The sequence below is a fragment of the Parasteatoda tepidariorum genome, chromosome 2, assembly GCF_982258835.1.
Source record: "Parasteatoda tepidariorum strain Cologne lab strain chromosome 2, Ptep-v5.0, whole genome shotgun sequence".
Classification (NCBI taxonomy): Eukaryota; Metazoa; Arthropoda; class Arachnida; order Araneae; family Theridiidae; genus Parasteatoda; species Parasteatoda tepidariorum.
The window spans coordinates 20,143,523-20,156,911 of NC_141756.1; the positions used below are offsets into that span (position 1 = coordinate 20,143,523).

Sequence of the window (13,389 nt, forward strand, 5' to 3'; positions counted from 1 at the left end):
TTTCTCTAAATTTTTTGCTTATTTAATTTTTTAATTGAAGATCCTAAGATTCTATGAAGACTGAATATTATTTACTTTGTTAGACGACTGTGAATTTAGCTCTTTAATTAATTTCTTATTAAGAGCTTTAGCATACACTTATCAAAACATTTATTTAAACAAATAATAAAATTTGAAGTTTTTATATTACCTAATATTTATGCTGTAATTTTTTTATGTTATACATATTAATGTTAATGAATGTGATAAACTGGTTATTTCAATCAAATTCATATTACATACCTTTGTATTATTGTAATTTTTCTACTACTCGTATTAAAGTATAAGATGAAAAAAATCTATGTGTATATTGAAGGTTTACATTGTTTCTTCTATAGTATTGTGATAATCAAGACATCATCTGTCATTGAAGCAGATAAGAAAATTGTTACACAAGTTAGAGTGATGAACCTGAATGATGCTTCTCCATATGAAACCCTTCATTCTTATGTTAGCAGTGCAGTGGCTCCGTATTTTAAATCCTATGTTCGTGAAACAGGAAGAGCTGAAAGGTAGTGTTCTTCAAATTCCATCTATCTATATACTGGGAAATTTTAAATAGTGTCCTACAAAACTTTACAACCCTTTTCATGAAAAATGCCTTTTAGATAAAAATAGATAATTTTTATTTTTGATTCGAAATGTCAAACTGGTAATTTTTTTTTAACCACTCACCATTTTCCCAAAAATTAACATTTTAATTTGGTAACTTTGCATATTTTAACTGTACACTATAACAACTTACGGGCAATGGAAATAGGCTCTCATATAGGCTTTGGAAATAGGCTTTGATGACTAATGCCCTATATACCTTACCAAAGTTTCAAAGTTGCAGGTGCAGTAGGAAATTATAGTGCTAAGTTATAGCTGGGTGACTTTACATTATACTAAATCCCATTTGCATTATGTACCCTCATTTTTCAAAAATCCACAGTATAGCTTTGCGCCTTTGCATATTTTAACAAAATACTATAGCAACTTACAGGCGAAGGGAAAGTGCTTTCTTTGACTGTTAACAACTTTTCGATTTTGGGGACAAGAATCTTATCTATGTTACAAAAGTTTTGAAGCTGTAGGAGTATTAAAAAGTGAGATATTTGCTAGAAGCTTGACAACTTTTATCATTTTGTACATGATAGACATTTCTGGTTTGGATGAATGAATTAAACACCTTTAGTTTATACAAAAATATAATAGTTTAAATATAATAGTCATATATATAATAGAAAAAGATTCAAATTTGTTGTTCAGTCTAATTGTGTTACTAGATTTTTTTTTTATCTACTATTTAAACTAAGTGTTGAAAAGCAGAATTAATCTTTTTTCAGGATGAAATAATCATCTCTTATTACAATAAGTTGATTCTTTACAGGGATGGAGACAAAATGGCACCATCTGTTGAGAAAAAAATTGCAGAATTGGAAATGGGATTGTTGCATTTGCAGCAAAACATAGACATTCCGGAAATCACTCTTCTCATTCATCCTGTTGTTGCCGCCACCATAAAGAAGGCGAGTGATGAAGGTCGAAAAGCTACAGTGAATGACTTTGGAGATAAAGTGGAAGATTCCACTTTTTTGAACCAGTTGCAAAATGGTGTCAACCGATGGATCAGAGAAATACAAAAGGTATCTCTATAATTTCAAAAATTTTCGTATACTTATATTTTCAATAATTCAATGAAATTAAATTTTTTACTTTTTAATTTCAAGAGTCACTAAGCATTTTTTGTTAAAACCCCTAAAGAAAGAAAAGTATTGAGTCTTTATACAGGGTGTCCTAAAAGTATGGAAGGAATCAAATATTTAGTCAAATGTGCATCAGATGAAAAATATAAATATACACATGTGAAATATTTCTAAACAAGGCATTCAATGAATACTTAATCTACCTCATCGTACCAAACTTGACCCTCACATTCTGGATTGACATCAATTTTAACCCTGCTTCACTACATCACCATTTGGAGCTACTTCTAAAAAGTGGGTTCAAGTTTTTAAATATCTAACACTTTTATTTTAATTTTTTTGATGTGCCACATATTTTTCCCGGTTTCTCCATTTAAAATAATTTGCTCTCCATTTTGTTTTCCGATAATTGCTCCATCTAGCATCCTAAATTAAATCATAATAGTCTAATATAAATTTTTAAATAATCGTGATCAGCAATAAAAAAAGCAGCATATCTATTTAAGATTATTGAGCTGTACCCACCTTTAAGAAGTAAAGTTTTTGGGTTATGTTAAATATCATTGAAGGCATGTTTTAAAAATATTTTACCTGTGGCCTGTATATTTTTTAAATTTTGATCTGATTTTTTGAGATATTATTCAACACTTGATATTAGACCATTTTTTTTGGCACCTGTATATAAATTTTATGAATAATTTTGAAGCTTATATTTCTTCTTTTAAATATTAAATTAAAATATGCTGTTAAAAAGGTATTGTTATGCATTGGTGTGTTCATTTTTTTTTATGTGATAGTTGAATAATGAGATTTTTTTAAAAGCTAACCATCGAAGAATGTATAAAATTTTATACTATAAATTCCATGTATTTACTTTTAAATTATGTTATTCAATTTTATCATTTTTGCTAATTGTGAGTAATGTGTCAATTAAAACTTACATATAATATTGAATATAAATATAATATACTCAAAATAATATTTATGAAAATAGTCTAATAAGGATTAAATAACTTCAAAACATTCAGCACTTAATATGCATTTTATAATTTAACTTAGAAATAAAAATTTGAAAATTCATACTATTTTCACACTTAAGTTATAAATTTTTATCCTAAAAGAGAGAAAAGTATTGTGCTGCTTTTACGAGAACTTAGCTCCTCCAGACATGAATATCAAGTGATGGCTTTTATTATGGCTACAGCCAGGGTATGAGGTGAATAGTTTTGCTTTGATCTTGGCAGAGGTTGGAGTTAGAAACTTTGCCTTGCAATCAGTCAATTCCTTCATTTTTCTATGTATTAGTATTAGAAATATGCTCTCTCTTGTTACTATAGTAGCAAACAGCCCCAGGCTTTTAGCCTAGAGGAGTTCTCCTCAAAGCAGAATAGTATTTATGTAGTCTTTACATATTAATAATACTGAATTAAATTTAAATATACTTTAAAATAATGTTGTAGGTTACGAAATTGGTGCGTGATGCCTCTTCAGGCACTGCTCTGCAGGAAATCAGCTTTTGGTTGAATTTGGAAAGAGCCCTTTTACGTATTCAGGAAAAAAGAGAAAGCCCTGAGGTTGCTCTCACTCTAGATATATTAAAAAAGGGAAAACGGTTTCATGCAACTGTCAGCTTTGATACAGATACAGGTAATATTCTTTTATATATATTTTTTAAAAAAGGTTTGTTTTTAAAAATAATGTAAACGTTTGTTTTTAATATTAGCATTTGTATTAAAGTTTAATTTTTTTGATGAAATATTTTATCATACGTAATTTTTTTGTTGTACATTTTCAGGTTTAAAGCAAGCTTTAGGCACTGTAAATGATTACAATCCTCTCATGAAAGATTTTCCTTTAAATGACCTGTTATCAGCTACAGAATTAGATAAGATCAGAACAGCTCTGGGAGCAATTTTCTTCCATTTAAGGAAGATCCGAAGTACCAAGTACCCAATACCTAGAGCGTTACGCTTAGTCGAAGCAATATCTCGAGACTTGAAAACACAATTGTTGAAGGTAAAAGATTTTTAAGTAATTCTGTTAGATGATGTTAAATATTGTGTTTATGTCTTAGGCTTTATTAAAAATCTAACTATTTGTAAATGCCACTGACATTTTTAAATGCACTTGTTTATATGGAAAAGTCCTCCAGTATTTTCTAATCTACCTGATATTTTTTTTAAAATCAGCATATATGCTCTTAGGCTGAACAATAAATTTGTAAAGAATTTCTTAAGCAGACTGAATTTTCCTAAGCTTATCGTTATAAATCTTTAATAAGACTATTTATACTAAGCTGTCGCTGCTCTGAGCTCATTGCAAACTGCGTGAAATCAATCAGGTTGATTGAGCTATGAATGATATAGTTTATTTTTAGCTTAAAGATTACTCCAATAAGCCTAAAAAGTGTCAGACTGATTATAAAATACAAGAGACTTTCTTAATTAGACTGACATATTGCCAAAAGACGACAATGCTTGCTACCTACAATTAGCCTACATAATTTATATTATCTCTCTCTGTGTAGTTATAACAAATTTTCATTATCAATTTGTATGTAAAAAAACCAATTTATTTATTGTGCGGTTTTTTTTCTAAAAGAAAATTCTGTTTAGGTGCATTTTATGTTAAGTGTTTAAGTTTCATTATCTGTTTGAATTCAGTGAATTAGTTAAGAATAAATGGTTTTAATTTTATTTTCTGACATGAAATTTCACCCAAACATATAGTACTTGTTACAAAGACTGGCAATATAGAATGAAATGTTCCTTTGAGCAAAAAAGACTGATATTGCAATGTACAATGCAATCTCTCATTAATGCATGCAACCAGTCAAAAGAAATGATAGTTTTTGCATTTTCTTTTGATTTTTTTGTTAATTAAGATCATATTGTGACTTTTTGTTATACATGTCCAGCAGCAATACTTCTATTGACTGAAGATAATGTTTGTCATTAAAAAACCCTAATCCCACACTTATATTCAGTCATTCATCATCAAATGCAAAGCTGCAAGGTTATATACACCAAATCTATTTCAATTTTCATTCCATTCTGATTTTTTTTTATCTCTCAAAAACTAAATCATTGCACTATACAGAACTTTCTACATTTTCTCTAAATTACTCACTTTCATCTCTGCAAATACAGTTCAACTGTAAAAAAAAATTCAATGAAACTTAAACGGTTGTTAATAAGACCATCTTGTGAAAGTCATGTTAGTGCTGGCACCTATTCGGAGGAGGCCGCCTAGTTAATAAGCTGTCTTGTAATATGGGTGTTAAATATAGCTGTTAAATACTAGTTCTTTTTAAAAAAAACATTTTAAAATTATGGTTGCAAAACAATCGTTTTTTACGTGTACTTGAAAAGAAATGTTTGTGATTTCATTACTTTACTAATTTTTATTTGTTTTAGTTTTGAAAAGCAATTGGCTCAATTAAAATATAATAGCTCCTTTTCCTTTATTTGTAATTTTTTTATGTACTAGTGTTTGTTTTATTTTAAGAAATTAAGTTGTGATTTTCTTAACTAATTCGATTTCTAAATTGTTGCATTTTAATTATTTGTATTTCAATTATTTGTATTTAAATTTCTTTCTTTTTCTGAACTTAGGTTTTAGGTACCCGCAGACTGATGCATATTCCTTTTGATGAGTTCGAAAAGGTATCAGAAATTTTAATTATTCATCAGGATTTTATTTAGTGAATTTTTAAAAAATTTTTATCATGGAAAGATCTACTTTATATTAATTTGAAGTTTATGAAAATGCCTAATTTTTGATGTCGATAATTTATTATAATTTTAAGTCAAACTAGTGATCTGTCAGATGGCTTTTTATTTTTATTAGAACCAAAGTATTAAAACAGCTTATTAGATAGTTATTAATACATACTTTATTTTTCCAAATTAATAGTGAAACATAAAGATAAAAAAGAGTGTGATAAATAATTTCAAGTACCTATATAAATATATTTCTTTTTATAACTAATAACAAAAGTATATGTGATGACAAGATATATGTATACCTTTTTAAAATAATCATTTATAAGTTTGTAACTAATCTTGTAGATATAATAGATCTGCAACATATAATAGTTGCCAATAAAGAGTTTACAGTACATTTCTTCATTTATATTTATGTTAACTTGTTAATATCTTGCATCTTATTTATAGGAAAAATTTCAATTAATTACTATTTTACGTTAGAATGATATTAAAAAAAGTTTGTTTAGGTAAATAGAATGCTTAAAGCTTAGTAAGAAAAAGCTAATTTTTTGTATTTTTCATAGACTTTTATAATAGGTAGGCATGCTATTTTTATGACAGCAATTGTTTTTTCTCTTTAGTTAATATGAATTGAGAAACAATGTGGGAAATTTAATGTGTTTTATTATAAATCTAAGAAGTTTTGTGATCGTCAGTGATTATCAAAATATTTACAAAGTATTCATCTCAAGATGGATTTCCATGATCATCAACTATTCTGAAGTCTTGAATGCTTTTTCTTAATTTTATTTTTAATCACATTTGCTATTTATTTTATTTTAATAAATTATTATGATAAAAGCTAAAACAAGACTTCTTGTTTTACATGACTTATAAGTTATGTAATATGTAAGCTTATTTTTTACATAGTGCAGTTCTCTGGATAAATATCCAATCAAGGGAGATAAAAGCCATATTGTTTAAATCTTAAAGTTCTGTGTTTCACAAAAAGAAGTTTAAATTGAGAAAAAAGTAGGGAAAAGATTTGCTTACAAATAATGCTTTTCTTAAATAAAAACTTATGCAGCAGTTGTCTATTTAGTTTTTTCAATGTGTTATAAGTTTATTAAAATTACTTAAATGTTTAATTAAAGAAATCTAATATTTTTGTTTCAAAACTTATTCATGCTATTGTGTTTTGTTAACCAATATCACTAATATTGATACTTTACTAACTGGCAGTAAAATTTCATTTAGGTATTAAATGCTTGCTTTGAAGTTTTTGGAACGTGGGATGATGAATATGACAAACTTCAAGGATTGCTACGAGACATAGTTAAGAAAAAGAGAGATGAACACTTGAAGATGGTGTGGCGCGTGAGTCCAGAGCACAAAAAGCTTCAAGCAAGAATGGAACAAATGCGAAAGTAAGTTCCCTCCCTAGACTAATTGAAAGTAATTTTAGGGTTATGTTGTGAACAAGGTCCAGTCACAGCTTTAAATTTTAGGTTCAGAAGACAACATGAACAACTACGGACTGTCATTGTACGTGTTTTAAGACCCTCTGTGGCTCCAAGATCTGCTCCGACAGCTGGAACTCCTGTTGTTGAGGACTCATCTGAGACAAAAACAGATTCTCTGGATGCTGCAGATATTAATGCTATACAGGTAAAAATCACATTCTGTTTTATTTGAACCAACTGCATTTAATTTTAAAATTTTTCATTTAAAAACTATAACTCTTTAACAGAATTTTTAAATTTCTACTAATTGAATCATTAATTTTGTACGATATGCAATAAAAGAAAAAAAAGGGAGCACCCGGAATAACGTTTGATCTAATGATTTGAATTTTTACTAGGACTTAGTCTTAATGCACAGATGTTAATTAATTAGCGCAGATGATATTTTAAATTACAAAATCAGACACAAAAATGAATTTTCTCTGAATAAACATATATCTTTTTTTTTTCAAAGTATGGGGAGAGCTCCTATCGGGAAAATATTGTTCCAATATAAATATTGTTCCAGGAAAATATTGTTGATCAGGAGAGCAGTCATAAGTTTGAACCCCTTAAATTAAAAATTATACTTTTTACGGGTTTCGCCATTCTTCGGGAATTTTACACATAATTTTAAAATTCACCTATTCAAGACAATTCCATACAAAAAATACTTTTTAATTATTATTTATAATATTTTATTTATTTAATAATAGTTCGGAAAATTTTAAATTGTAGGGTATACAAATTTTTATGAAATTTTAAAGAATTTAATTTCATGTAGCCAAATACAAAATTTGAACAAAATTGGTCAAGTAGTTTTTGAGAAATCTAATTTTAAATATACAATCACTTTATTCAGAGACAGTACATATTGAATCTTATTTTGCTACTTAAAGTATCATCTACACTAATTAAATAAACATATATCAATGAGGTCATCCTCTGGAACCATTAAGAGAGACCTAATACGTTAAAATCTGATCATTGGATCAAAAGTTATTCAGTATTTCATACCCATACTTAAAGAGTTAAAATTTGTTTACAATTATTGAAATGTATATGAAATATATTATCTTGTAATTCCTATGCATTTCAATAATTTGCATAGTACCTGATAGCATATTATTTTACTTAACCATGTCTCCTATAATTTCATAGTGAGGAATGACATGTCTTATATTTTATGTTTACTTTGTTCTAACAGGAAGTTAATTTAGCATATGAAAATGTCAAAGAAGTGGATGGATTAGAGATATCTAAAGAAGGTACCGAAGCTTGGGAAGCCTCCCTGAGAAGGTCAGTACTCTTATGATGTTACAGAAAATCTTTCTTAAATGAAGTGGAAATAATTTCTTCTTCATAATAGTAAAAATAGATTTCCAAATTCAACATTTAAAGACACTCCATATCATTTTTTTGGTATATATTTGTGGATGTTGAAAAATAACTACATTACTAAAGCTTATCTTTTGCCCACTTTTTCCAAAATGTATGAAAACTAATAAAAATCAAATTTTAATCCATAGATTAATATGGATTGAGGTCTGTTGTTGGCAACATTGATTTTTCAATTGACATGTTTTTACCATCATTCACTAAATTTTGTTAAGTTATGTGGTTTGTCAATTAAACTGAGGTACTGTAATCAATTTTGTTATTTATCAATATTAATAGTTTTTATTTAATGTAGTAGTTTAATCTTACATTATAAAAATGTTAACATTACATTATTCCAAAATAATTTTGACTTTCTTGTTTTAAGTATGAAATTTTTATTTGGTTAATTAAGTATTTGGTATTAAAAATTAAGTATTAAAAATTTATTAATAAATTTATTAAGTATTAAAAATTAAGTATTTGGTATGAAATTTAATACTCTTCAACCCATAAAGGCGCATTGAGACCAAATTATTTGAAAGTCAATAAATCGACCTCTGATAAAATTTGTTTTTTATTTATTTTTCAAGCACATTTTTATTTCTTGTTCTTTTCATCTTTTTTTTGTTTTTACATTCAAATGCCCAAACATTCCTTCGGATTCTAAAGTATTTTGTGCACAGATTGTTCAAAATATTTCTGTACTTAACGTTACATTGTTTTTGATTTGCTTATCTAGTAAAACAATTTTTGCAAATGTTTTGTTTTTCCAAAAAATCAGTAAATAAATCCATGCACTTTTCATAGGTATGAAGAAAGAATCGATCGTGTCGAAACACGTATCACAGCCAGACTGAGAGACCAGTTGGGCACGGCCAAAAACGCCAATGAAATGTTCAGAATATTTTCCAGATTCAATGCTTTATTTGTGCGACCTCATATCCGAGGTGCTATCAGAGAATATCAGACGCAGCTGATCCAGAGAGTGAAGGATGACATTGTAGCTCTTCACGAGAAATTCAAGGTTCAGTATCCTCAAAGCAAAGCTAGCCGAATGAGCAAAGTAAGAGATCTTCCACCTGTTGCAGGATCAATCATCTGGGCTAAACAGGTATGTAAATAATAGAATCTGATTGTTTTTTCTTTTGAGACATTTCTACCTACAGAAGATATTTTGCTCTTAATACATACAGGATCTTCTGAAAGTATGAAATGGTCTAATATCTTCAGAAATTAGTATTAGATCAAAAATCTAAATATGCGAAGGTAAAAAACAATCTGAAGTCCCGTATCCTGATTCAGTTTCTTTGGCAAGTTCAGATGAGTTTTTTCATGTTATAGACAACCAGTGTAAACAAAGGTCCAAACAAGTCTAATAGATTAAAAAAAAAAAACACAATGATCAATCAAATTTTTGGAGCAATAATGTTTTATTATTAGAATGATATCTAATCAACCAAAAAGCTTAACAAAGAAAAATTAATGATTACTTAAAATATCGAAAATAAAAAATTTAAAAGATACGACAATTCATAAAAAAATTGCCTTGTGTCAGGCGTTTTTTGTAGAAAGGTAGAGCATGATGACAATACAATTATTATATATTAATTATTATATTACATAATACAGGACTGATTGTGCTCCGGAAAAAATCCGGATTTTTCGCTAACAGTGATCCGGAAGTTTCCGGAGATTGAAGGTCCAAACGTTTAAAAAAATCATTGATCACAGAAGTTTCCGGAAATCAAATTTTCAAAGGTGGAACTTAAAAACACAGTTTATTTTATTTGTTTGTAAGGGAGAGCCAGATACTTTATAAGCTTATAATCATGATTAATATTAATTTTCTATCAGTAAATAGTTGTTATAATCATAAACTCAAGGAAAATAGACATATTTGTAAATTTTAACTACTTCTCCAGGTCATCATAGGTATGTGTAAAATTGTAAATATATTTTAAGTAAACTAAGAAATATTGAGAAAAAGGAAAAATAAACTTGTTTAAATTTAAACTTTTTTTTAACTCAAGAAATTTTCCGGAATTTTGGCTTGGACTCACAATCACCCCTGATAATATTACACATTAATTATTACTTTAATTAGGGTGAAGTGGGTAAAAAATCTAGCTTTTTTTTAAAAAAAGAAGACTCTGAAAGTAAAACCAAACCAAATTTTGATGCATTTTATATACATTGCATTCATATAGATTAAATATGAAATATAACTTATCTATTATTTGTTTGTTTTCTTACAATAGTGCTTTGTTATTGGTTATTGTTTGTTTTATTATGGTCAAAAGAGCATGCTTTGATATTCACACTTTACTCCATAATCAAGTAAAGTGTGTGTGCAGTTCTAAAATTAGTATATATTTGGCTAAAAAACATAAGTAAATATTGTTTTAGTTATAAAAGTGCTGTTAAATAAAGGAATCATGATTATATGTAAAAAATTAATTGCCGGATTTTTTTTCTCTCGTATCATTAAATTAAAGAATTATGCTGATTTGACTATTAGTAGTTACTGTACTGACGGAAAATAGCAAGCAACAGCGCAAAAAAGTCAATGTCTGTTATTTTCAATGTATTAGAGATCTTTTTTTAATATGGTTGTTTACTTTATTTCCATGCCAATTAATAGTAATTTGCAGCTGTGCTTTAAATTAACCATACTGAAAAAGATGCTAATTTGTTAGTCATACCCCATAATTTCCTTGGTGTAATCTTTGTAAAGTGTCTCGATCTAAAGACTTCCCCAGGTCACAGAGCCTGCTACTATAAAAACAAGAGTTTATTTTAAAGAAGGCTGCTTTTAACATTTCTCTTGCCTACTACTGTCAAAACTTATCTCAAAGGTTTACCCCACATCTGTATTTTAAATTGTTCAACCTCGTAACCATGGTCACAGGCAATGCTACTGACAACTGGCGCGAGGAGTTCTTTAGATAGACAGACTATACATCATGATGTTGTAGGCAACTGTCTGGCATTCAATTTGTATGTTATATATTTGTATTTAAACATAATCAGTCATATACATACTAATAGATAAAAAAGTCTGAAGATCAAGAGGTTAATTTAGTTTTCTTAATGTCGATGTGTTTTATTTAAATGATGGTGTTCACATTGTATAAAATCACTGATATTATGGTTTAATAAAATAATGTAAGCATTGTTATATATTTTAGATTGATCGCCAATTATCTGTGTACATGAAAAGAGTTGAAGATGTTCTAGGTAAAGGATGGGAGAACCATGTTGAAGGACAGAAATTGAAAGCAGATGCTGATAGTTTTCGTGTCAAGTTGAACACTCAAGGCATATTTGATGACTGGTCAAAAACTGTGAGTAATAAGTTACTTTTTTTTAATCAGGTAGTCCATAATTTTTTTTTTTAAAGAGTGAATAAAAACAAAAATGAAATTTTTTCTGTATATATATATAATAGCTCCATTTTATCGTAAAAGGATGGATAACTTTTTTTTTAATAGATTGCACGCATTTATAATAAGTTCCTTCTAATTCTAAAATAAATTCCTGCTAAATATTAGAAATTTTTTGGGAACCAACTACATTTTAGTATTTTTTGCTCTAAACTAATAAATATTTTGCTTTTAGGTTAGTCAACGTCAACTTGGTGTCTCTGGTAGAATATTTACAATTGACAACATAAGATCTAGAACTGGTAAAGGAAATCTTTTGAAGCTAAGGATAAACTTCTTACCTGAAATAATCACACTGGCTAAAGAGGTACCTATATTCAAAATATGTTCTTTGAAATAATTGTACTTTTTTGTAAGATAATGTTTGGAAAAATAATGGTGTGTTTTTTTTTTAAGGTGCGCAACTTACGTTGGTTAGGCTTTAGAGTACCGTTGGCAATTATTAATAAAGCTCACCAAGCAAATCAGCTATATCCATTTGCAATTTCTCTTATTGAAAGTATTCGATCTTATGAGAGGACATGTGAGAAAGTAAGTTGTGAATGTATCTTTTTATAAATCAACATTCTTTAGCATTACATATTGAACTTGAAAATATAAACTTAATTTTGAAATACAAAAGTTTAATTGTACCATGTTTGTTGTAAATGTTAATATTACATTTTATTTTGAAATTACATTTTATACCATGCAAAGCATGATGTTAAAATTATTTATGGTAGTTAATTATTCAAAAACTATGGAAGCAGAACTTTTCCTAGGAAGTAAATATTGAACATTTACTTTGACATTACAACTACATTTCATAGGTTTGAAAATAATTGTCAAAGTAAAATTTAAATGGAAGTTAAATTCATGTTCATATTTCGCATTATCAGTTCAGATTTTTTTTTTCTAATGAAAATCGTATAATACACAGTTATTTTCTATTAATAACTGTTATATATTTGCGTTTTCTAAACTTAAATTTCTGTTATGAAAAAGATCATCCAGTGAGGTATGGCCTATGGTATAAATGCAATTTATATATTTGCAATTTTTTTTACCATATCTCAGGATTTCACTGCATCAATAAACAATTATTTAAATTTTTTTTTAAAAATTTATTTTTGCAATGATAATTTCATGCAAAAATTAGTTTGAAATATTTATTCATTATTTTTTATTATTTAATTTAATGATTGAAGAAATTTTAAATTGTAAGGATTGCCAATTTTTGACAAAATCCAGCATTTTTACTGTGTAAGTTGAATAGTTACTGAGAAATAATTTTTTTATTTATAAAAGTGGTGAGATTTGCAAGGACAGAATTATTTAATATTATATTTATGTATAATTGATAATAAATTTTAAAGTATAAGTAAAATAAATTTTAATTTATTTTATTCGGGATCATGAAGAAGTAAATGTTTCTAACTTGAAGATTAAATTTATGCTTTGCTCTATTTTTTACTTTCCATATGATTATATTTTTTTTTTTGTATTGTAGGTTGAAGAGAGACCATCCATTATTCTTTTGGTAGCTGGATTGAAGAAGGATGCTCAAAGTTTAATTATGGAGGTAAATATATATATATATATATATATATATATATATATATATATATATATATATATATATATATATATA

At 27.5% G+C, this 13,389-nt stretch overlaps 1 protein-coding gene across 2 annotated transcripts in view; it reads left to right on the forward strand.

The window, feature by feature from the left end:
• Dhc64C (dynein heavy chain, cytoplasmic) overlaps positions 1-13,389 on the forward strand; it is a 105,990-nt gene that overhangs the window by 2,507 nt on the left and 90,094 nt on the right. For both annotated transcript variants that reach the window (XM_087156950.1, XM_087156951.1), the window contains exons 3-15: positions 378-551; positions 1,412-1,667; positions 3,188-3,374; positions 3,523-3,743; positions 5,342-5,392; positions 6,692-6,861; positions 6,943-7,102; positions 8,144-8,235; positions 9,124-9,427; positions 11,505-11,660; positions 11,935-12,066; positions 12,156-12,290; positions 13,249-13,320. In XM_087156950.1, coding sequence (XP_087013076.1) covers positions 378-551; positions 1,412-1,667; positions 3,188-3,374; positions 3,523-3,743; positions 5,342-5,392; positions 6,692-6,861; positions 6,943-7,102; positions 8,144-8,235; positions 9,124-9,427; positions 11,505-11,660; positions 11,935-12,066; positions 12,156-12,290; positions 13,249-13,320 — 2,110 coding nt within the window. The remainder of the gene's footprint in view (positions 1-377; positions 552-1,411; positions 1,668-3,187; positions 3,375-3,522; positions 3,744-5,341; positions 5,393-6,691; positions 6,862-6,942; positions 7,103-8,143; positions 8,236-9,123; positions 9,428-11,504; positions 11,661-11,934; positions 12,067-12,155; positions 12,291-13,248; positions 13,321-13,389) is intronic.